Source organism: Anoplopoma fimbria, chromosome 15 (assembly GCF_027596085.1).
Source record: "Anoplopoma fimbria isolate UVic2021 breed Golden Eagle Sablefish chromosome 15, Afim_UVic_2022, whole genome shotgun sequence".
Taxonomy (NCBI): domain Eukaryota; kingdom Metazoa; phylum Chordata; class Actinopteri; order Perciformes; family Anoplopomatidae; genus Anoplopoma; species Anoplopoma fimbria.
The window spans coordinates 11,883,568-11,909,308 of record NC_072463.1 but is presented as its reverse complement, the minus strand read 5'-3'; the positions used below and the strand labels follow the sequence as shown (position 1 = coordinate 11,909,308).

The 25,741-nt window shown below is 39.7% G+C and overlaps 1 protein-coding gene across 2 annotated transcripts in view; it reads left to right on the top strand.

Moving 5' to 3' along the window:
* The window catches only part of gabrr2a (gamma-aminobutyric acid type A receptor subunit rho2a), a 37,985-nt gene that overhangs the window by 1,293 nt on the left and 10,951 nt on the right, over positions 1 to 25,741 (top strand). The window contains exons 2-4 of one of the 2 annotated variants that reach the window (XM_054614022.1): positions 2,583 to 2,699; positions 20,550 to 20,617; positions 22,285 to 22,508. In XM_054614022.1, the coding sequence (XP_054469997.1) occupies positions 2,583 to 2,699; positions 20,550 to 20,617; positions 22,285 to 22,508 (409 nt within the window). The remainder of the gene's footprint in view (positions 1 to 2,582; positions 2,700 to 20,549; positions 20,618 to 22,284; positions 22,509 to 25,741) is intronic. The other variant, XM_054614023.1, reaches the window with a different exon arrangement.

The following is a 25,741-nucleotide window of genomic DNA, read 5'->3' as shown; positions in this document are numbered from 1 at the left end:
GTCAACAAACAGAACTGTCACCTAGGAGACCTCCTGTGTGAAACCAAAAGTCAGCCTTGCTTCATTTTAATTAACTGTAATTTAAATAATATAAAAAAAGATATATTTCAAGCAAAACCATGACGTTTTTTACTGAACCTAACCAAGTAGCTCTGTTTCCTAAACAGAATCAAGTTATTTTGTTGCACTTTCGTTTGTTTAAATTCACAGGAAATAGGTTTCCCCTGGAAAGGTTATTGAGAATGCAGATTATTTTGTCTGGGAACTATATCTTGAAGGGGACAGGGTTGCACTTTGATGTTGGACAGCACTGCTCTAGCTCCTACCAATAGTCAGCTGTGGTTCTTCATCACATGTCCAGTTTGAGCTTTTACTATGATCTTTGCCTTAAATTCTTAACATAGTAGGGTTTTTATTTTTATTTGATTCATATTGTTGTATGCTGTAACAGGCATTGTGGCGTTGGGAGCCACTGACAAATAATTTAGTCCTGCTGAAAGGGGCAGAAAATCACAGAACACATGAGTCTTTTTGAAGACAGCGACTAACAACCTCTTTTGTTGCTTAGTTTAGGGGAATTTGTCAAAGTATTAGCAGGGTCTGGAAATCAAAGAGATTGCTCTCCTAATCAGTGTTGCTGTTTCAGCTATTGCAAAAAACAGGGAAGGCTTGGAGCAGGAAGATGGACTAGGGTTCTGGAGTCCAGTGGGTGGTTAAGTTAAGGCAACAGAACACTTTGGTAAAAGTTACGGATTTAGTTGCATGCTAATAAACACGTTTTGTATTGTGCATAAAGCCACTGTGGGCTTTTTCTGTATTGAACAGACAGCAACTCTCCAGTTCTGATAAGTGAAACCAATAATGAAGTGCCTTATACCTGCATTCTCTCTAATATCCATCAGGGGGCGACTCCTCTGGTTGTATAGAAGTCTATGAGAAAATGACTCTACTTCTCTCTTGATTTATTCCCTCAGTAAACATTGTAAACATGAGTTTATGGTCTCAATCTCTAGTTTCAAGTCTTCTTCAATACAGCATGATGTTCATTTAGTAAATGATGCTCCATTTAGAGTCAAACAGACCATAAAGCAGGGTATGCTTTAGGGCGGGGCTACCTATTGATTAACAGGTTGCTACAACTGCGTTGTCCGGTCTGAGAGTTGTCTGGGTTTTTGTCTTAGAACTTTAACCATTTCACAGTGTTTTTTCACTTCATGAAATGTTATTGTTACATTTGGTTGCCTACAAGTGATGTATTCAGAATTCGGTTGTATTTAGCTCCACCCTCTTGTGTCACCTTCAGTTTGCAAAAAAACAAAATGGCGACAGCAAGAAATTTGAACTTACGTCCACTTCTTATATACAGTCTGTGGTGACTTATATACAGACCCAGTTACCTTCACCAACTGCTTCCACAGAATAATCATAAAAAGGTTTACAAATGCTGTACAACTTACATTTAGGATCAGATATTTTGACAGAAGAGTCAGTGAATATTTATCCTATATAATACGTTCAGCATTAACATTTTTGCAACTTTCCGTTTATATTCATTGAAGATATTTCTACATAATATTAATATAAAATCTGATGGCAGTTACCTTAAGTTATGTGTCCTTTGAGATACATTTTCTGTTGGAAAATAGGTTGTATATAAACATAGTATTTGGGAGACAGGGCCTGACAGCTGTTTGCCCCCTGTCTCTTAACAACAGATATTGTTTTTTTCATACCCCTGATTATTCCTCCACCTTTGCATAGTTACCTAGGGGTTGTTATGTCAACCATCCAATCATCCATGCTTCCTTATCTCTGTTTGGCCTTTTTATGGCTGAATCTAACCAAACCAACAAGGAGATCAGAAATGGTTATGAAGCTTGAAACATGGGCTGATGATTTCAATCACAGCGTGAGCCGTGATAAAAATCCCTGAGCAAGCAAAACTCAGCAGCTCTCTTAGAGCATAATAACAGCTTGAGCACGAGTAAACATTAATCAAATTTTTCTAAATATTGTTGTGCGAATCACAAACTTCAATGAGAGATGAAGAGGCTCAAGCACAGCAGCACATTTATCTCTTGGTTTCTGCTTGCTGCTACAGAGAACATATATTTTAGTCTGTTAGAGCTTCACCAGGGCCGCTCCATGTCAAGCCTCTATGTCCTCAGAGGTGATTTAACTCAGCGTGTGGTCTAAACAGCTCCACAGCTATCACTGTAAGACACACACTATACTACCGAGAATTATCACTGCACAGCTTTCCATTCAACCAAGGACACAAATACTATTTCAGTGGAGTTCCTGCAATCAGGGTGACTGATCAACATTTCTTAAACTCTACCATGAAAATGATGATGAGTTTCTGTGTGAGCTGATGACATTTAGGGAAGAAGAAAGAAAAAGACTTTGACTGTGGTCCCCATTGCACTAGAACATTGAAGGTGAGAAGAAAATATATTGTAAATAAATTATAATTTATGCAGTTGTCACATCAGATTCAATTCTCTGGTGCGTTGCTTTTATCTCTTCAAAACAAAAACCCTATTCTTATCATTTGCCTTACTCTAAACTATGATTGTCATCTTCCCATAGCTCCTTGGCAAAGAAGCCTCCAGATGTGACCAAGTCTCGCAAAACAAAGACGGAGCAGCTGCTCAAAGTGGACGATCATGACTTCACCATGAGGCCGGCATTTGGAGGTAGGTGTGGAATGCTCTCTTCACAAACGCAAGGTCCACTAAATAGCTTATCCTTGAACTTGTGATCGCATCTCATCTCAACTCCATTTGCTGATGTCGACCATCAGTGATGTGGTCAAACGCTCTAGAAATTGCTAGCAAGAGGACGTTGAAGTCTGTTTTTGATAAAACAGTATTGATCTAAGCAGCAGAACAGAACAAATATCTCTGTTTGAAACAGTAAGAACGTCATTCTTCATCATTTTCTACATTATTTTCATATACAAATCTCTTATCATGCATGTAATAGAAATCACTGAAACACTGAAAGGCAGATTCAATTTTAATTTCATTGCACAATATATAATGCAGAATGAAAGTGTCTGGAGCTAGATAAATGTACTGGTCTTTTATATGTTAGCTGATATTAACTTACTGCAGATATCATCTATGTCAGGCAGAAACCTCGTATCTCCATATATTATGTAACTATTCTTTTATTTAATTAATCATTTATATTGGCCACCCTTTACGACTGCCTGTAGGTTTTAGAAATATTAACCAATGAAAGTATATAAACAGAGCTTGTGATTAAATCTTGAAACTCCTTTGGACCTTTTAACTTACGTTAAAGTGAAACCTCAAAGCTCCACCCTGCCCCATTGTTGAATGAAGTGCAGCACATAGGAGAGCTGAAGGTAAACGGGGACAAGGCGATTTAATTTGACTTCATCTGAGGCATATTTTGACACTTCACTATAGCAGACTGCCCGAGGGTTTCAACACGGCGGGTTAGGGACGGCTGTGGAAGGATCCCCCGTGGGACCTCTTCCAGGCGCCAGCTGCCCCTCACTGTGGTCATTGCCTCTATAAGGCTCATCGACCGCTGGCTCTAGGTCCGCTTGGAAAGGCCTGGGGTAAAGGTGGCCTTCGGCTCGGAATGTGAGCTTAACAGCAGCCCTCGCTCATACCTCGCTGCTAAGTTAACGACAACCACTCTGCAATTATAAAAAAAAAATTGGCTATTGGATATTGGCCTAAATCCAGTATCCAGTATTAACTTTTAACACACATTTATAACCCTGATTATATCACTATGCTATCTTCAGGGTGTATCCTCAGGGTTTTCTTTCTCAGGCTTGAACATGAACGTAATGGCCCCATCCATGGCTATTTTTTGGCGCGGAGGCATAAATAACTGGTGGAGTGCTCCTTTAATAATGTTGCAAACGAGATGAACCTGGAACTAGAAGCAACATGCATGAAGACAGGGAGGGAAGAGGGTACGCATTGACCTGAGTGTACGTGACCTGTCTTCTCTTAAGTTTGAAAAAACGATTGCATGTCCGCACTTCCCTCTGCCCTCATGTCTCCTACTGGAATCATCTCAAAGCATGAAGCATCTCTCGCCTACAGCTGTTGTGACTGCAAATAACAGAAAAGAAAAACTTGACTTAAAGTTTTTTATCAATGTCTGTTCTGGGTTCTTAAGACGGCTTTCTCTGTGCAGTAGATGCTCCATCATGTAGGAGCTGTCGGCCAAGTTATTAAATACCCAAACTAGTGTCTGAGATCTAAAGACCGCAGTTCATAAGATGTTATCATTGATATAGATATGGTTACTTCAGAGAGTACTTCAAGGCTGGTTCTTTGTTGATATGCTTAGAAGTGTGTGTCTCTTGTAATTATTTTTATCAATCCTGTGGTGCTTGTAGAACTGCTCAAAATTCAAAACTCAACACTAAGATGAACCCACATCCCTGATCTGAAATAGGGCAAAAAAGAAATAAATCTTCTGCTAAATCTTCCTCTTAAGTTGTACCCTGTTGTTACCGTCATTTAGTGAGGTTGTTAGTGAGAGCGATTGTGAGTTCGGAGAAAGGCAGATAATGTAGCAGGAGGTCACAGTGGAAATGGGACTAAAAATAGACCTGGTACAGGCACAAAGTCCCAGTACACGATACACAGCATTAGTCGCATTAGTATAAAGAGTCTAATACTCCATCCTGTTTCCCTAGAAAGGGCTGTCCCCTCCAGATGTGTTTAAACCTGTAGCTTTTTTATTTTGAATAATGCTTTGACATGGTTTTCCACCAAAAAAGATCAGTAAGCTACTGGCTTAGCCGCATCAGAATGAAAGAGGCTGAAAATTGAAAATGCCCCCAACACTCCCCGACCTTCCGCCACATAGGCAAGTCAATAACAGACTAAGAGCCAAAAGAGCAGCATGTTGTTATCAGAATTGATATTGGTAAGTATAAATATGAAATTGTGTTTATTAAAAGGAAGAACTTTGATTTATCACAACTTGGGTTTTTACTTGTAACTAGAGGCATATAGAGGCCTAAAAAAAATACATATATATATATATATATATATATATATATATATGTATGTTTGATGGTTTGGGTTTTAGGTCTTTATCTTTGGTTATGATGACATTGGATTCCTAAATTTCAGGGATTACTTTTATTGAGCACAATGTTATAACTGATAGAACCAAAGGCTGGACTGTATGTTTGCTGAATTTTTAAGTTATCCTCCATCTTATTTTTTATCTCTGCATATTTAAAGGGTTAAGGCACTCAAAAACTAGCATATTGTCATTAAGAAAAAAAAAATAACTAAAAGAAAGAAAATAGAAATATCTGTAATATAATGCTCTATCGCAAGGCTGTTGATAATCTCTGAACTGCAGCTTGTGCTATAAACATTTACTTTCTTCCAGTGATCATGGCGTGTTGTGTACAGGTCAGACATAACCATAATGAACTAAAAAAGTAGTCCGTACATAGATATTGCAAGCTCCCAAGAGTTAAGAAGGCAACGTTTCAACCATCAAGGTTTACCTGACAAAGACCTTGATGGTTGAAAAAATGCCTCATTAAACTCCAGGGGACTTACCATTGTCCTCCCCATTATGTGGTTTAGTACCATAAGGTATCATGTATGGACTCCTAGGCATAACAATTTAAGATAGCTTGCCATGGACCAACCTTTTGGTCAAGGGGAAACTGTGACTCAATGAGATGAAGGACAAAGGGACAACCAAAATACTTTTTTCTTCAGGGGACCATGAATCTCGTTATAAAATGTCATGACAAACTGGCCAATGGTTTTCAATGGAACTTGATCTGGTTGAAAGTGTTGGATCAGACAGTGGATGATGGATATCCCCATGCACAGGACCTCAAAGGCCTCAAGCTAAGATTCAAGGCGTTAATTGAAATTCCTTCTTTTTTTTTTTTACCTTTTAGTCCTTTTTCACGGAAGACATTTTGATTTGTCACAGCAGGAAAAGGTGTAAACAATGAAACGAGTGAATTTGGTTCAGCTGCTTTGATTTTAGGGTCATGGTCTCATGCATGATGTCCGATTAACGATTCTCTCAAACAATTTAGCTTTACACATCCATATTTGTGGAACTTCCAAGATTAATATATTTTTTTGAAAAAGGGTGAGTTTGGCTAACGTGTGGGATGTATTATTACTCTTAATCCCTGGCAAAATAACACATTAAGCTTGTTGTTAATCCATGCAGAAGGGAAAGAGGGAGAAAGCCCATCGGCCAGATCATTTGATGTATGGGCTCAGAGCGACTCATGTTATGATCTGTTAACTGTATACCAAAGCCACTGTGTGCTTTTCAGAAAATGTGGTGGCTTAGCAGTGCTGCAGATTTACTGGAGGTCTCGAGGTCAGGTTGATTTGTTTTGTACTGCCTATTACTTAAGTATATCCTGCACACAGCACACTGCTGGATTCAATGAGAGTGGGTCTCTGAGAAAAAACAATGGCATGATATGTATTGAACCAGAAACTTTTTGTAACGAATATCTTCTTTCGTTTGACCTAAAAGCTATAACATTTTCATATTAACAGAATTAGATGACTATGGTGCTATTGTAATAGGACCAGTGCAACCACAAGAGCAAATTTTAAAGACCATTTTACAGTTATATATATATATATATATATATATATATATATTATATATATATATATACACATATATACAGCGGGTAAAATAAGTATTGAACACGTCACCATTTTTCTCAGTAAATATATTTCTAAAGGTGCTATTGACATGAAACTTTCACCAGATGTCGGTAACAACCCAAGTAATCCATACATACAAAGAAAACCAAACAAATAAGTTCAGAAATTAGGTTATGTGCAATAAAATGGAATGACACAGGGAAAAAGTATTGAACACGCTTACTGAAATGTATTTAATGCTTTGTTGCCTTTGTTGGTACTGACAGCTTCAAGACGCCTCCTGTATGGAGAAACTAGTCACATGCATTGCTCAGGTGTGATTTTGGCCCATTCTTCCACACAAACAGTCTTCAAATCTTTAAGGTTCCGTGGGCCTCTTCTATGAACTCTGATCTTTAGTTCTTTCCATAGATTTTCTATTGGATTCAAGTCAGGTGATTGGCTGGGCCATTCTAGCAGCTTTATGTTCTTTCTCTGAAACCAATTGAGAGTTTCCTTGGCTGTGTGTTTGGGATCATTGTCTTGCTGAAATGTCCACCCTCGTTTCATCTTCATCATCCTGGTAGATGGCAGCAGGTTTTTATCAAGAACGTCTCAGTACATTTTTCCATTCATCCTTCCTTCAATTATATGTTTACCAGTGCCGTATGCTGAAAAACAGCCCCACACCATGATGTTCCCACCTCCAAACTTCACTGTTGGTATGGTGTTTTTGGGGTGATGTGCAGTGCCATTTGACCTCCAAACATGGTGTGTATTATGGCATCCAAAGAGTTCAATTTTGGTCTCAGACTATATTCTCCCAGTATTTCACAGGCTTGTCTAAATGTTGTGCAGCAAACTTTAAACGAGCTTCAACATGCTTTTTCTTCAGCAATGGAGTCTTGCGTGGTGAGCGTGCATACAGGCCACGGCGGTTGAGTGCATTACTTATTGTTTTCTTTGAAACAATTGTACCTGCTAATTCCAGGTCTTTCTGAAGCTCTCCACAAGTGGCCCTTGGCTCTTGGACAACTCTTCTGATAATTCTTTTCACTCCTCTGTCAGAAATCTTAAGAGGAGCACCTGGTCGTGGCCGGTTTATGGTGAAATGATGTTCTTTCCACTTCCGGATTATGGCCCCAACAGTGCTGACTGGAACATTCAGAAGTTTAGAAATCCTTCTGTAACCAATGCCATCAGTATGTTTTGCTACAATAAGGTTGCGAAGGTCTTGAGAGAGCTCTTTGCTTTTACACATCATGAGATGTTTCTTGTGTGACACCTTGGTAATGAGACACCTTTTTATAGGCCATCAGTTGGGACTGAACCAGCTGATATTAATTTGCACTGACAAGGGGCAGGATTGCTTTCTAATTACTGATAGATTTCAGCTGGTGTCTTGGCTTTCAATGCCTTTTTGCACCTCCCTTTCTTCATGTGTTTAATACTCATTCCATTTTATTACACATCACCTAATTTCTGAACTTATTTGTTTGGTTTTCTTTGTATGTATGGATTACTTGGGTTGTTACCGACATCTGGTGAAAACTTCATGTCAATAGCACCTTTAGAAATATATTTACTGAGAAAAATGGTGACGTGTTCAATACTTATTTTACCCGCTGTAGATAGATAGATAAATCAAATATTAACATTCCAAATGTGTCCCAGTTTATTTCCTGTTGCAGTGGACCATATTGAGAGAAGAAGGGTCATTATGTCACTTAACTCACATTGGTGCCAAGCACGTATATTCTACACGTATTATATAGTACTAGAACATCTTTGTTATCAATAACTAATCAACCATCAAACTATAATGATGTTAAATTATAATCAGGAGAGCTAACATTAGCTAGCTGTCACAAACTCTGAAGTTCTGCTGAGCTCTTAATCATCAAGCATTTTAGCAGAGTGTTTTACACACTGTGGACTGGTAGCAGGAGAGGGGCCAGTTGAACTTGATGCTGTGACCAACCATCATCATTCTGACATCTCTACACAATGATGTGTATGTGTGTGTGTGTGTGTGTGTGTGTGTGTGTGTGTGTGTGTGTGTGTGTGTGTGTGTGTGTGTGTGTGTGTGTGTGTGTGTGTGTGTAGATGTGTGTTTGTGTGTGGAAATAAAGGAAATAACAACAAAGGGAAGGATAGGAATGCATCAATATCAGATATCAGATATGGGGCCCAACTCAAACAGCTGGCTCACGTATTGTGATAATGAGGCAGGACCAAAGGCCGCTGAATTAGCTGAATGAGTTAATTGCCCCAGCATGAGAGGGCGGAGAGCCAGGATGGGAGCTAAACTAATCCAGCAAGGACCTAAGGCTATTCCAACAACCAATTTACTCCTGGCTAATGTCCGGTGGCAGGAAGATTCTGGCTAACCCATCAACGGGTGGTCTGTGTCCACATCAACACAGAGACCTGGCTCAATCTTGGCATCTCCCTTCAAACAACTGGTTTAATTCAATTTTTTTGCAAAAAACTACATTTTACAAGATTACATTTGAACACATGATAACGATATGAGTCACCTTTGCGCAATAGTCATTTTTACTTGAAAGTATCATAATGTATCTTCACTGCTAATTAATGTAATCAGACATATTAACTGAAGGAATTAGGGGCCCGTTTGCTATTAATCATGACTCATAATTACATGACTCTTAATCCTCAGCCCTTTGACTCACCACTTCCCTCGTCGGGAAAGAAAGTGAACTACCAGCCCAACTTACCATGTTCTCTCTTATAGTACTGCCAAAGGTACCTATGTCAATTGCAGCTTTGAAACAAAAAAGACGCTAACTTAGTCCAGCCAATGCAGCCAGCAAACGGAGAGTGAATGAGTTAGAGTTATCACGGAAACAAACAGCTTACAGCTAACAGAACTACATCTACAAACACTGCTGAGTACCTCTTGGCTGCTGCTCTGGTTCTCATTTTTATTGTTTTAGTGTTTCGCTAACTGCTGACAACTACTTAGCTGCTGCCAAGCAGTCAGACAGCTTGGTGAGATTAGTTTTGTGTTTTGGTAGGGTTGTATGAGTTGGATTATACAAAGACATCGAGCGCATTGCTTGAATAACGTTACAGAGCCGCTGGAGTTGAATGACGTCGGTTTGACGGCGCTTAACAGCAGTGGATGGGTTCATTTAATCACACAATACACCAGGGGACGTGTAAAGCTACTGGCAGAGATCTGCACTCAACTGAGTGCTACTTTCTAGTTAAGTATGATTTCTTAGAATATGATAGGTGATTTTTTCAACAAAGCTGTGGGTCTTTGGTTACTCCCTGCTGCACCCTTATTTTGGCAGTTTCTAATCTTTTAATGTTGATGAGAAGGTGCAATGGGCATTGAGGCATCGATGAAATGCACAGAAAGCCGTTCAGAGGCTCTTAACTCAAAACTATGTAAATAAAATGAAGGATGAAACTGAAAATCATCCCCCGCAAGTCTTAAAATAAAATGGCATGATATCCACCAAACATCAGGCCTGTGACTGCTGCTGCTGCCCCAGTTTGATGTCACAAGTGTGGAGATTCAATTAGCAGATTGTATCAAGCTTGCTACTGTAAATTAGAGGGGAAAAGAACACTATTGATTAGGATCGCAGTCGCTTTATCACTTCAGCCCAAGTTAAATGCTTTCACTTTTAAATGTGTGCATAATTGAATTGAAAGGTTCAGATTATTAAATGCCATCAACAGCAGAAATGTGTTATTTGCTTTATCCTCGATCACCATAGTGACATGCTATCCCTGTTTGTCATCTGCAAGGGGACAAGAGCTCACAATAATAACCACATTTCTCGTTTCCTTTTTTTGTAGCTTAAGCTCTTAACAGAGCTCACTGATGGATGGGTCAGTAGCACCCAGATACCATCTGGTGACATCGGCTTGATTCGAGGTGACAGGAGTAGAGCTTTAGCCGCTAGCTTCACCCAGTCTATTTCAGCTTTCCCGCAGTGTTAGCCTAGCCTAGCTCTGCCTATGGCTGCATGTCGGTCCCCACTCCAGCAGAGATGAGCAGATTAAGCTGGCAGCGGTTCCTGCTGTTTACAGCTCAGATTAGCACAGGCACCAATCTGTTATGCCATCAGGCAGCTGTTACCCAGCAATGACACTTTGTCCCAACTGAAGAGCAGACACAGAAAAAGAAACCGGGCCCAAAACTGTCTGTAAAAGTGCATCCAGTGTTGGTGAAGGCACTCTGATACTATCATATTCTTGTGCATTATGACAATTTGGTCGGGAGAACGTCTTACTTTTATTATTTACTGTTTATTCCCATGCATTGTGTTGAATAAACAGTGACCCAAGGATTACATCCTCTGCTTCTGTAAATATTGATGTTCTGAGTCTGCCAAATCTTCAAAACGTAGGTGGTGAGAAAATCAGACCAAAAGTCAAATAAACAAATGCTATGATTTTTCTTAAAGCTGCAAACTCAGAGAATTCTGCAGTCCCTCTCAGCTCTACAGAGACTTTTTAATCAGCAGGCAGCTGTGTTCTATGAAAAAACTCTGATAAAGCCACTGTATACTACCTGCTCAGCAGCAAACAGCAGACACACACACACTTAGTTGAAAGCCTGGTGAGGCCAGCTAGTCTCTAACTCTAATATAAACCCATCCACATCAGTATTAGACGCTCAGAGCAACTGACAAGGTATGAAGTGTCAGAAAGTGAGAGTAGAGCGGCTGGGAGGGGAGACGGGAGCTGGGATGGGTCAAACAAACACAGGACTGCTGTTTGTGTCCTTTGTGAAACATAGGTCAATATTGACTTGGTTGGGAGTGAGAATGTTTTGGATGAACATAGCAGAGTATTGAGCATCTAAAGAGACAGATATCTTCCTCAGGATTTGGTGGAGAATAAATACACTATCTAAAAGGAGGGTGACTTATGTTCACAAGCAGCATACAAACATGACTCCAAAAGAATAACAGTGCTGGATGTGTGAATAGGGAAGTTTGCCAACACGTACCACCTTTAAAAGTCCATTATTTGTCAAATAATGTCAAAAGGAAGAGAGAGAAAAAAAGATGAGTGCAGCTTTAAGTCCTTTGTAGCAGGAATAATGTGTTGCAATACAAACACTAACTAGCCTGCTGTTGTTTGTAACTAGGCAACTGTCTGCTAACACTTTTACCATAAAAACTCAATAGGGAATACGTTTTGTATTTACAACATGTTTTCCCCCTGCAAGTGGCAAAATAAATTAGACGATAAAAAAATGAACTAGTTCAGCTTTAGACTACCTGTAACTTTCACTGAACAACATGACCGAACACACAGGCAGGGAAATATTATTATTATTTGGCTGTTGTCAATGTGTCAGTATATGACACATTAGTACCTAAAGTGGACATGTCAGCATAAACCAACACATTCTCCCTCCCAAATACAGATGCTTGGTCAGCTGCTTTATGCTTTAAATTATGAAGCTCTATTTATTCTTCTTCTTCATTAATTATGAAGTTTTGGACGTGTCAGGGTAGGTTTACTTAGTTTTTGGGTTAACATGCGCAACAAAACTACTTGTAAGGTTTAGGAAAAGATCGTGGTTTGGGTTAAGATAAGTATGTTTATTACGGAAATGGAGTTGGTTTAAAACGCCAGTTACAGAAGCCAAATAAGGGTTTGTTTGACCCGACCATCCTTCACTCCCGACCGACCTAAGCACACTCTTTATACTACATCAGTTTCTCTGACTGTCTAATAATGACGTGGACGGGTTTACACTGGAGTTCTTTGAAAGCCCAGTGCTTCTCATACATATGAAATATGATACACAGATGTTAAAGGGTGCACCAGAAATACCAGCATGTGTGTCTTTTACACTCTGCTATGCTGGTCACTCTTAATCACTGTGAAATTGATTGACAGGTCTTATAATAGTTGTCACTGTTTTCTGCTACTGCCTATTGTTTCTTTACACCATTAAAGTTTGTGAATGTGTAGGAAAGGGCCTATAATCTCCATTTTAGCCAATTAAAAACACAAACTGCTTCACTTACACGTCAAAGTTAAATCCAAGTGCTTATACATCATTCTTATGTGTCCAAAACAATTACTGATTGGCGCATCAAAGGGACAGAGTGTAGGATTCGTTGGCATTCAAGCATGTCGGAGAACTATGGTCTGTCTAGAGTCAGTGTTTGGTTTGTCCGTTCTGGGCTACTGTAGAATCATGAACCCACTCCCTATGTAGATATGAACGGCTCATTCTCAGCTAACGAAAAACACATTGATTATTGGTTTCAGGTTATTATACCCTAATGAAAACATAGTTAGGAATTTCTGCTAGTGGTCCCCTTAAATGCTACACACTGTCCTTTTAAGACTGTGTTAAATGTTTCTGACACACATTCAGTGATGGTGGGCTGTTTGTTGCTGCCTTGGCTGCGCTGGGTCTAATAAACCAAAGCTAAGTGGTAGGGCTGCTGCATAACACATTTTACACACATGCAGTGGTACAGCAAAACAGTTTTGAGAACACCCTTTTTTGATTGCCTCTTTTAAAAAAACTCAGAATCATAGAGATGGAGGAGACAGAAATACATCAGCTGTGTTTGTGAGAACAGCACCAAAGGAGGCAATCAGGCATCAGTTTGTACGTTCATAATGAAACACAAACAAGTTGTAAACATTGAAACTCCTCAACAATTACTCTGAAACATTGCTTCTGCGCCAAGGCACAGATCACAATTCAAATATGTGGCAGTTTTATTTCCTTTTCCTTTTTCAATTCTTCATTCCTAGTCTCGTGCCACCATCTGCTCCATTTAATTGTCTTCTTTCAAATAGCTGTCCCTGGCAGTATTTCAATGAAACATAGTGAAATTTTATATCCAATCGTGTATACATGATGTATATGGAAAACAGGAAATGGCATTGAAAGTCAATAGTCAGTGTTTATCTAGAAATGCTACAGTAAAATTAAATATAAAATGGACATTTCAGTTTCAATTTGTGTGTATTAATTTAAAATGTCTTGGTTTTTATGTGAAAATGTTCACTATAGCAAGATACTTCCAAGAGACAAACTCCAGGTCTGATAAGTGAAGCAAATGTGGAAGTTCCTTAATCTTGCATTCTCTCTACTGTCCATCAGGGGGCGACTCCTCTGGTTGTATAGAAGTCTATGAGAAAATGACTCTACTTCTCTCTTGATTTATTCCCTCAGTAAACATTGTAAACATGAGTTTATGGTCTCAATCTCTAGTTTCAAGTCTTCTTCAATACAGCATGATATTCATTTAGTAAATGATGCTCCATTTAGAGTCAATAGACCATAAAGCAGTGAAGTATGCTTTAGGGCGGGGCTACCTTGTGATTGACGGGTTGCTTCGGCGGCGTTGTCTGGCATTGAAGTTTTCTTTGTTTTCGCCTTAGAACTTTAACCTGTTCACAGTGTGTTTTAACTTCATGAAAGTTCCCTGTAACATTTTGGTCGCCTAAAACAGTCTTATTTAGTGTTCTTATAAGCTCCACCCTCTCTTGTGACTTCCGATTAAAAAAAAACACAAGGCGGTGCAGGCAAAAACCAACATGGCCAAAATGTCAAAAACTTAGAGCTTCAAAAGCTAGTCCACAACCCACTGGGATTCGTAAAATGTATCAAAGCCAACCATTTTGAACATAATAATGGAAAAGACCATTTCCATTTCATTGTCATCTCCTTTTCCAATGACAATTGACAGTTAAAAACTTACATAGTTGAATTTTAATTGTGTTCTTATGTGATGGATTGATATTAACTTTATATGACCGTCATGATTCTATTTGGATATTCAAATTAGTCACATTGGTCATATACTGTTAAAACTTAATGTATTTTATTTTGGGAATATATATATATATATATTTATATTTATATGAATCAAATAGAATCTAGTTCAGTTAATAATATTTAGTTTATTTAATTTGTAACAACTTAACAAGTTTGTGTAACACATACATTTAATGAACTTGGAGTAACTTACTGTACATTTGTTATTTGCAGTTGGTTCCATCCATGTAAATGCCATTACATTTTTATTAACACATAACAAACAACTGAACATGATCAACCCACTGACAACTCCCGTGTACAGTGTAATCATAAGGGTTAGGGCGACAAAGACGTGTGTGTGCATGGTTTTGGGTTGTTGAGTGTGTAGCGGTCACCAAGCATGGACAGCGTTTGAAAGAGAGGGACACTGCTGTGGAGTGCAGACAAGGAAGCAAGCGAAGTCCCTTCAAGACTTCCAAAAATGGACTGAGGTAACAGCCAGGTGCTGTTGAAATCTGAAAGCCTCTTCAGATTCGGCTTTACTGCCATCACCCAGTCAGCTTGTAGTGAGGGCGCTGCTAGTCTCTGCTGTCATGTTCGTTGGATACATGTCGGAATACAGTTTCAGGCTCTGAACATCTGAATCACTGACTTGGATCCTTATCACTTCACAGTACTCTGAGGAATACACAGAACTCTGGAGAGATTGTAAGCTATTCATGAGATCTGGCGAGATAGAACTTTATTTATCCCCAGAGAAAATGTTGTGCATCAGTTGCAGTATGAAGAAGGGCAGAGTGCAAATATAGAGTTGGCGGCAACAGGATGAAAGTGCATGTGTTACAAAAGGGTTGGCTCACACAAATTATATAAAATAAATGTTTTAATTCTCTTTCCTTCTGTGGTAGGTCTCCTCTCAGATAGTTTTGGTTTTATTTTTTTAGGATTTTGAGATGTCTCAACATCACAATAAAATTGAATGGAATTATTGTGTGCCGTGTGTTTTTTTTTCTCCAGGAACTGTGTCCCTGTTATTCTGAATTATCCACTAAATACTCTGTCCTCAGTTTGTATTACTTCAGATCCGTCCATCTCGAGGTAAACGGGTTTGGCACTCAGAAGAAAGCCATCTTTTGAAGTTCTCATTCCTGGAGCTTTTATTTGTTTGTAATGCAGAGCAGGAAACAAGCACAGAGGATTCAGCTAATGCCTCCCTCAGTGTGCAGGCTCAGTGATTGGAAACGTCTTTTATACAGACGTAGAATAAGCCATTGCAGCCTGCAGGGTGGGTAATGTCTTAATTCATAATCCTAATAATATCATGATATTGCAGGGTAAACCAAATGACTCTGATCACAGTCATCGTTGCAATCAACTTTTACTGACTACTTACTAACTGTAAAAGTCTGTCTGGTTAAAACTTAAAACTGAACTAATATCAACCAGATGCAGACTGTTATTGGTGTAACACCAATTGGTAATCAAATTAAATTCATCCTGGTATTTGGCCAGCAGCACTGTCTGCTCTCCTCTGCCTCTGAGGGGAATTTGTCTCAGGGCTGTTTTTCTTGCAATTTTGCTGTGCGAGGCCATTGAATTGACCTTTTTATACCAAATAAGTTAATATTTTAGAATCCTAATCAACTCAACTTCTGGCCTTGGTCGTATAACCAACGACACATGTTAATTAGACGTTCCTTTCATGACTAATGCTGAATTTATTCAGGATATGATATAGAACATAAGAAATCTGGTTATTCATATCCTGTATGACTGTAACGTTATCAGGTTACCGATCCTCTGTCGTCTCAGTATCTAACTTTCATTTTGAAAAGATTTATGAGCTTACTGAATTTAAATTATTTTTGCTCAACGGAGCTTTCAGTCACAATCATTGTACAGCCCACAATGTGCCTGCATACAATTAATAAAGCAATTTATACATATGAGCCAGCTGCTGGTTCTGAATTAGGAAAATGTAAACTGCATCACAGCTTTCCTTATATTTATTATTAATATTGGTTTGCATTGCCTCATGTAGCATTTTTGCATCGTATATGTCGATATATCGTATATATGTGTGGATCTGTTGTGGTATGGATGTTTGGACAGGATTCAGACAGATGAGAACTGTCTAGTTGTTACTTTGCATTGACTGGCCTCGTTCTCTGTCACTGTTTCCCGCCGTCTCACTTCCTCCAGGCCATGTACTCTCGTCTGACCCCCCCAGACCTGCTGTTCTCTTCCTGTCCACCAGATGCCCTCAGGCGATCCCACCAGTCCCGGTCACCTGAATGTCATCACCTGCTAACCTGCTGTACATAGACAAGTCTCCTTTCCACCAGTCAGTGGCCATTTTGAAATGTTGCTTCATACCGTTGCTTTCTAAGCCCTCTGAACCTGTACCCCGTTACTAGAACCTCAACCTGATCTGCAACCTGAGCCCTTTACCCTAAAATCTGTACCTGCCTGATCGCTTTGGATGAGTTCCCTTTTTGAACTGCCTTTCTGGTGTGGGCCCTTGCCTGAGGGTGTCTGATGGACAGGTTGAGAATGGTAATGAACTGGTTTGGGGAAGTGGGAATCTGCCTGGAGGGGAAACATTTTCAACAAAGAACAGCACTTTGAAGGAGTGGTTCACCTGCAATATATCACTGAAATAGTTCTTGAAACTCAAAGCAGCTCTTCTGACATTCTTGCTGTCATTTATCAAAACTATAGGCTGCGCTGCAAGTGAGCATTTTTTTGGCATCTATAAATTCAAACATCTGGATTTCTGGCCAACATCTAGGCTATATTGATCACAATGCTTTGATTGGGCTAATCAAGCCTGTGTTTTGGCTTTATATCCTTACTTTCACTTTATTTTCAGGTTGTAGTTATAACTTTAATATCTTCCGTTTGACTTATTCACTACTCAAGATGAAGTGGCGCCTAGCACAAATATAAGCACAGCATGAGGTTTATGAGTCTTATGCTGATTTTGATCATACAATATGATGTTTTTATGGATTATAAGTAACCTAGTTTTTTATACCCATGTGTGATTCTTATACAGCGGGGAAATTCACCACAAAGGTTACAAAGTAAGTGGTAGCCAGCAGTTTTAATCAAATCAATATGGCAGAGAGTGCAGTGGGTAAATTTGGAAATGTATTGTCCACAGACTTCTGAAGGTAGATGCGACGTCTGTATTTAAATTTAAAGCTGGTGGTGTCCTAGGCAACCGCCAATCTCACCTTGAAGGTTTTAGATGAAGTAGAATGTGGCCTTGGTTGGGTGATGAAGGGCCTCTGTTCTTTTTCGCTGAAGGTTACGGATATAGAAGGATCACCTGCAATTTGACAGGACTTCAGACTTCAAGTGTTTCCATGGAGATGAATATGAATTATTCACCTGTTAATTTAAAACATTTAAAATGTTCCTGAACATTCCTAACTGTATTGCTATCGGCAATTTATACTGTACAAAATATATGCAGGGTATGCAGTATACCAAATATGGTGAGAATGTTCACGGACTTGTTTCCTTTACAAGAGTGATGAACACTGATTACATAATATTCACATTAAAGCCTGACTGAGGATCCTGTTACTGTATTAGGAAAGCCAACCATGAAATGTCTTTGTAGAATAATACAAACAAATTCAAAATGCTCAGCCTATGCACATTCTGTCCATTATCAGACTTCAGTCCAACAAAATGTGATAATAATTATTATTACTATCAATTCATTTGTATCAGCTTATCCAGGGCAGAGTCTCATGGCTGCAGGCAGAGTTTGATAATCCAGGTGGCCCTTTCCCCAGCAATGTTTTACAACGTTTCCAGTTTCTCCCCCCCGTACCGACCACCTCAACTGCCTCCTTTTGATGGAAGAGCAGTGTCTCCACTCCGAGCTCCCCCTGGACGTCTGAACCCCTCACCCTCCCTCTAAGGCTGAGCCCAGCCAACCTACGAAGAAACTCATTTGTACACTTTGTGATGTCATTATTTCAGCCACTACCCAAAGCTCATGACAATAGGTGAGCTTTAAAAATAGGCCGACTAGAAAAAGTAAAAGCTTGTCTTTCCGACTCAATGGTCCTGTAAACCGCCCAAATTACTACTGAGGCAGCACTAATCTGCCCATCTCTCCTGCAAAATTTCACACTCACCTCTGAACAATTAACTCAGAGTTACTTAAACTCCATTATTTGGGGGCAAAAAGTCCATCCCATCCACAGTTTTCTGGAACCACGGCCTCAGACTTGGAAGTGCCAACTTTAATCCCGACTGCTTCCCACTTGACTGCAAACCGTCCAAGTGCCTGCTGATGGTCATGGTCTGATGAAGCCAACAGAACCACATCACCTGCAAGGAGCAGAAAAGTAGTTCCTTTCCCAGGCCGGACACTCTCCTTCCCTCTGACTGCACCTTGAGAGTCTCGCCATGTACATCATAAACGGAATCTGTGACAAGGGACAAGCCTGGCAGAGGCCAACACCCACTATGGTTGTGTTTGATGTTGTGCTGAGAAAAAACGCCTCTGCAAGCCTTCTCCATGTCACATGTAGACTGGATAGGCAACTCCCATGATATCCAACTACAACTTCTAAGGGTAAAGTGCTGGTCCACTGACCAGCGCTTTAACCTTGTGACACTCCTTGGCACACATGCCTGATGTGACAAGAAATGCAACACACTTGTTGGCATTGTCCCATTAGTGGAGAATAATCCCGAGCACAGGGACCCGTCCCCAGCCCCTCATCTGGAGAGCTTTAATGACTGTAATCTAGCATTTAGCGTCTCTGCTAATCTCTGTGGATTACAGACTGTACAGATAAGTGATGCAAAGTGGTTCAAATCGCCTGTAAATCTTCCCCTCCACTTTCGCTCAATGTATGAAGTGTGTACATGCTAACTGGTGATATGTGAGGGGGTCACACGTAATGCTGTTATCCTTATGTTAAGGTCAGAGGTCATGACAGCGATGGTAAAGGGATATGAAACGTTTACTAGAATCCAGTTACAGTAAAGCAGAATGGGATACAGTGAATAGAAGGATGTTGCCTCCTATGGGTAAAGTTCATGTACTGCACAGGCATGAGGTTGTTAATTTAACCAATCACGAAAAAAACTCAACTTTACCCAAGGTGTATCTACATAACCATGACATAGATGAACCAGCAGCACAGTTAGAGTTATTTCTTTTAAAATGCTGAGAGTTGTTGTTTTTCCTAATGTTGCTTTAATTTCCCCTTTTTCATACAATAACCCTTTAAGACATTTCAGATCTGTTTTTGGGTCACTAGTTCCACTTCCTGTGGATTTACGTAAAGTGTTGTGATCCCTTGTTTATACACTGCTTAAGTCAGACAGCTGCCAATTCCTGAACTCCACACGATTTGACCCACACTGAGGAAATGGGCCAAACATCACCATGAGTTCACATGGATCAAATTAAATTGGTGTCACCAAAGCTTTTTTTTAAAAAGTGAAATCCCATTCACTGTATTTGGGTCCCCAAAATTCAGATTAATACTCCACAGGCAGAAATTCACTTATATTTAGACCGCACCTCCAAAAAGACAACAATAAGTAAGTCTTAAACAGGCCCTATTATGCTCTTTTTCAGGTGCATATTTTTATCTCAAGTTACAGTTACAACATGTTTACATGCGTTTATGCTCATAATCCGCCTTGTTTTTCTCATCCTGAGTCACCATGAATTTCCAATGTAAATATTGTAGTTTTTACCATACAACAAAATGTTGGTCAATTTAGGTATTCTGAACAAAGGTCAGGGGTTCACCTAAGACATGTGGAATAATACTGTGGAAACGTTATATATATAGTAAGCTAGGAGGTTCAAATGCAGAGTTGTAGAGGGGTCAGGTTTTTAGACAAAAATTGCAACTCATATATCAGATAGATTTGTGTATAAAGTGCCATTCAGCTGTTGCATGGCAGAAGGAAACCGGGTGTCTGAAACATTCAGCGGTGAACTGAGCAGAGGAAGGCAGCCAGCTGGAAAAATTCAATACCGGTCTGATCAAGCAGCTGGGCAGCACCGCCTGCAGTTTACCTTCACATTTATTTTCTCATGATTTACTTTTGTTTGGCAGGGCCTGCCATCCCTGTCGGAGTGGACGTTCAGGTGGAGAGCTTGGACAGCATCTCTGAGGTTGATATGGTAAGAAAACCTGCATTCATCCACACCTAGATATCATGTGATAGATTATTAAAGATGGTGCATGCCACAGTGTGAGATGTAGATAAGGAGGAACTTGATTTATTGCTACATACTGGGGAAAAAACAGATAAAGATAGTTGTGGTAGTGTTATACTAGGGCAGAGAAAAGAAAATATTTTTTTGGAATATATTTTTTTAATTGTATAATGATAATAATACAACAAATGTATATGAATAGATTAAGCACTTGAATTTATTTAGCACATCAAAACCAACAGTTACAACGTGCTTTAAGAAAGCAACACAACAAATAAATGAATGATTAAGTTAGGTAATCATTAAAAAAGCAGAATAAGGAAAAGGAGGCTAATGAAATATCAAAACAATCAAGAATCAGCAACAATGATTAAAAAACTCTTTCTACAAACGAACATCTGTGAAATACATGCAGTAGAGTATATAATCAGGTAGACTATTTTGATCATTTTTACTTAACATAATTACAGTGACTGTGTGTAGGCCTCTGACTGCTGCCAAAAGGTTTGATGACCTACACTAAGTACCTAAACAAATCCTGCGTGAAACCGACGGGGGACTGAAACTGACAACGTGTTACTTTGGTTACGCCTGCTGTGTAGACATCACGTTAACCACAGCCATGGATCAGTTAGCAGGTTCCTGCCTGAGGAGCTCTGTGTGCAGGTCCATAAGGAGAGAGGAAGTTATCTGTCAGCTACGACGTGCTTATAAGTAATGTTTCAAAAATACTGGTGTAAAGATATTGAAGGCCAAGTCAGACGTGGGCTGCACGGTGGTGTAGTGGTTAGCACTGTCGCCTCACAGCAAGAGGGGCCGGGGTTCAACCTGTAACATTTTGTAGCATTGCTACGTCTCTTACATAACAAAGCCTACATCAGTATACTATGTTGCTTACCTAACTTGATACGTAATGTTATGTGCAGTACTACGTAGTTCACCTAACATATCATATGTAGCATAACCACGTAGCCTTTGTAGCATTACTACGCTGCTTATTTAACTAGTTACGTAACGTTATGTAGCATGTCTCTTACGTAACATAGCCTACATCGCATTACTACACTTCGTACTTAACTTGTTACGTAATGTTATATTGCATTACTACGTCTCTAACGTTAGCTAGCCTAAATAGCATTACTATGTTGCCTACTTAACTAGTTACGTAACACTACATAGCATAACAATGCCGCGTACTTAACTAGTTACATAACATTATGTAGTATTACTCCGGATGTAGCCTACGTAGTATTATTATGTTGCTTATTTAACTAGTTACGTAACTCTACATTGCATTACTAGGTCCCTTAAGCCTACTTGACTCGTAATAAACATATATATTTTAAGCAAAACCAAAATATTTTCTTAAGCATAACATAAAAATAAGTAACTGTGTTGCCTAAACCTAACCAAGTTGCATACTGTTAAAATTGAACTTTATTTTGAAAGGATGCATGTAACAAGGATAATTTGACACATGCAGATTTGACGCTAGTGGAGTATCTTGTGCATCACAGTATGAGGTTTAAGGCCACCAATCAAGCTGCCGTATTGGAGGTGTTGGGTGTGAGAGCGCGTTGTTATGGGCGTAGACTGATGAACATGGTCCTTCTTTCCTTTGATTCCTCCAGGACTTCACCATGACTCTGTACCTGAGGCACTACTGGAAGGACGAGCGCCTGTCGTTCACCAGCAGCACCAACAAGAGCATGACGTTTGATGGGCGCCTGGTGAAGAAGATCTGGGTCCCCGATGTCTTCTTCGTCCACTCGAAGAGGTCCTTCATCCACGACACCACCACCGATAACATCATGCTGCGTGTCTTTCCTGATGGACATGTCCTCTACAGCTTGAGGTCTGTAGCATTTCAACATCTACATTCTCACAGGTCGATCTGTTTCACAGGATCTCTTGTTTGCGGCAGAAATGTTTTCAGTTGTTTTTTTCACAGCAGACCTTTTAATGTGTCATAACAGGAGAGGCAATTAATCATGTTTCAGTTTCAACAAGTGTAAGCAGTGCCACTGAGCCAATACCATAGGTCAGAGGTTCCCAACCTGGGCTCCAGGACAAAGAAAGATCACAGGGGGTCCATGATGACATGCATGACAACCGATCGATCCCTGGAGCCTAAGAACACACATATATATATCAGAGGTGACGTGTATAGGGACTAGTCAATCTAGCCTGGTTGGACTCTTAACTTCACAGTCGAATTGTTGCCGTGGTGGAAACATGTGTTTATGAAACAAGGATCATTCCATTCCAGCTATATGGGGGTGCTGAATGATTTTGGGGGTTTCTCACCTTGTAGACTAAGTTACTCTATCCAAATCAATTCGACTATCGAGCAGCATCTTGGTTATGGCTAACATTAGCTGCTGCTGTTTTAAAATCAAAGATTACATTTATTAATCAGAGCACTATATAAATATTAATTTATATTGGGGGGAAGCTGTAGATGTAGCTGTTTGGGTCTCTCTCTCTCTCTCTCTCTCTCTCTCTCTCTCTCTCTATCTCAGGATTGCTGTAATGGGGAGAAATGTAATTAAAGTTCGAAAGTTCTGTTTACAACCAAGAAAAATCGAGCAGGCTAAGAAAAGTTTTCTGTCTGTCTATCAATCCCCTCAGCTCAGTTTCAGTACTTTGGACAGCGCCACACCTCCACACACACACACACACACACACACACACACACACACACACACACACACACACACACACACACACACACACACACACACACACACACACACACACACACACACACAGACTAATAAATGCTCACATGTATCTCGGCCAATAATGTAGTTGTGTTTACTTTTCTTCTATAGAAACATATAGCTTAACAGAGCGGGATCAATAAGCCATAAAAACTAAATAAACACTATTGGACGATCAGACCAGTCAGATTTGACTATGTAATGTATTTTTTATTATACAGTAAACTGTATAGCCTTTACATTTTGAAAAACATTGTTTAAAATGTAGTGTAGATGTTAACAATCTAAGATAACAAATGACATAAAACCAGTTTAGATCCACAACCATTTGATATGATGGTAGTTTCATATCATAACAGTCAAGAAAACGAGCCAGTTATTTCCTTTTGTTGAATAATGAGGCAGGTCATACTGCTGAAGGAGCTGCTAACCCTGAGAGAACTCCCTCAGCCTGTTGTCATATGACACTGTACTGAAGTGCTGCTTCAGAGGCTTGTTCACAGGAATAAGAGAACCACTCATCAGACCTCGCCTCTCTGCGACAGAATAATGTTCCCTTCAGACTGAGGGCCATGTTAACACGCCGGCACAGAATAAGGGAAGGGGTCATTTCGTCGGGGGTGAGCAAACGGTTTCCCACCGAACAACAGCAGCTGGCACTGATTGGCTCACTGTGACATTGTTTGTATCACAGGAGGAGAGCCTCAATACAGGTCAGGTGGTCCGGTGCAATTCTGTTTTCCAGAGACGTGTTTGCAGAGTGAGTCACTTGCAGGCGTTCTTTTTGTATTAATTTTGCAGCTGAGATTCTTAGAAGTGACAAAAACTAATTTCTGTGTATGCTATTGTCACCTGTTTAAAGTGAAGCCTTCCATTAGACACAGTTACATCCATATTTTTCCATGTTTTGTGTCTAACTGACTAAAGGGGCCAACATCTTTTAAATGTGACCAGAATGGAGGGAGAGCGCTGCAGACGCTGCAATGTAATCCGTCAAGGCAACTCCTCTCCGTCAATGTGCGTCCACTAAATGTGCTTGTTTTTCACCACTGACAGACTCAGATTGTTATTTTAAGTGTTTAACAACATCATGGAAAGAACCATACAGAGAAATACAGCCAATTAATGTAACTTTAACCTGATCCTGTCTCTTTGTTCCTGTGTCCAAAAATGTCTCGCTCTGAAATCTCACGTCACATCCACATGACACGATAACAACCAGGAAGTGAAAGGTAAAGTTAAAAAGGTTTTATTTCTCTGAAGGTTTCTTTCCATAATGTTGTCAAATACGTATTATAACAATTATAAGGGCCCGTCCGTGGCAAAATACAATCACTTTTGGACATGCATCTACTGTGAGGAGTTAGTTGAGCGATTCTCCGTCAGTACTGGACCAATTTCTTTAAATGTTGGGACGTGGTAAAAGAAGGGTTTAGGTTTAAAAATGGGGAAGTCACCCTTTAAAGCAAAACAACAAAGTTTCTTAAAGCTATATTCCTCATTTTTGGCAACTTTTTCACAAGATTTCACATGTTTAACTAATAATGACCATAAAAAGTTGCCATGGCTAATATGTTAGCCTACACGTCCAGCAGACACAGAGCAACATGATCCTTAATTTGGAGTTGTTTTTGTGTCCAAGGGATGAATGTCAGTCAGAACATTCCCCCCAGTAAATGACTTCCACATTACACAGTCATTTGACCAATTATTAGTATTAAAGAGTACTCTAGGGATTTAGCATTGAGCTACTATAACATTGTCAGATCACTCATGATGGGCAATATTTAAAGAAGTATCTCAATCAATGCTGCAGAACCAGAGATAGTGTGTTTTTTTATTCCACACAAAGAATGTGTGTGTTATGCTAATGTGGCCCCGAGCTTCTATCCTGCAGCAGAGATGAGGAGCGGACTACAGAGGTCTGCTCAACTCACTTCTGTCAAATGTTATGATTGTTGTGCCTCAGTGTCGAAAACAGCCTTGGTCGATATCTATTGCACGCCTCGAGCAAATTTCTCCAAATTTGGCAAAAACATCCACCTGGACTCGAAGATGAACTGATTAAAATTTGGTGGTCAAAGGTCACGGTAACCTAAAAAAATGTACGTCTTTGGCCCCAACTAAATAATTAATCCACTGATTTTGACAGTTAAAAAAAAAAAACTCTAATAGGAGAAAATGATAAAGTGATGAGATTTCAGACAAACATGGATGTGAACTGCAACCTGTGTGGTTGGCGGAGACAATCGAACCACACAGGGCTTAAATCCAGCTTCATTTTCAAACTCGTAGTCCCAAGCGATGCTCATTTAAGTGACATCACTTAAAGAATATTACTTAGACTTCACGGAGCTTCCTTTGG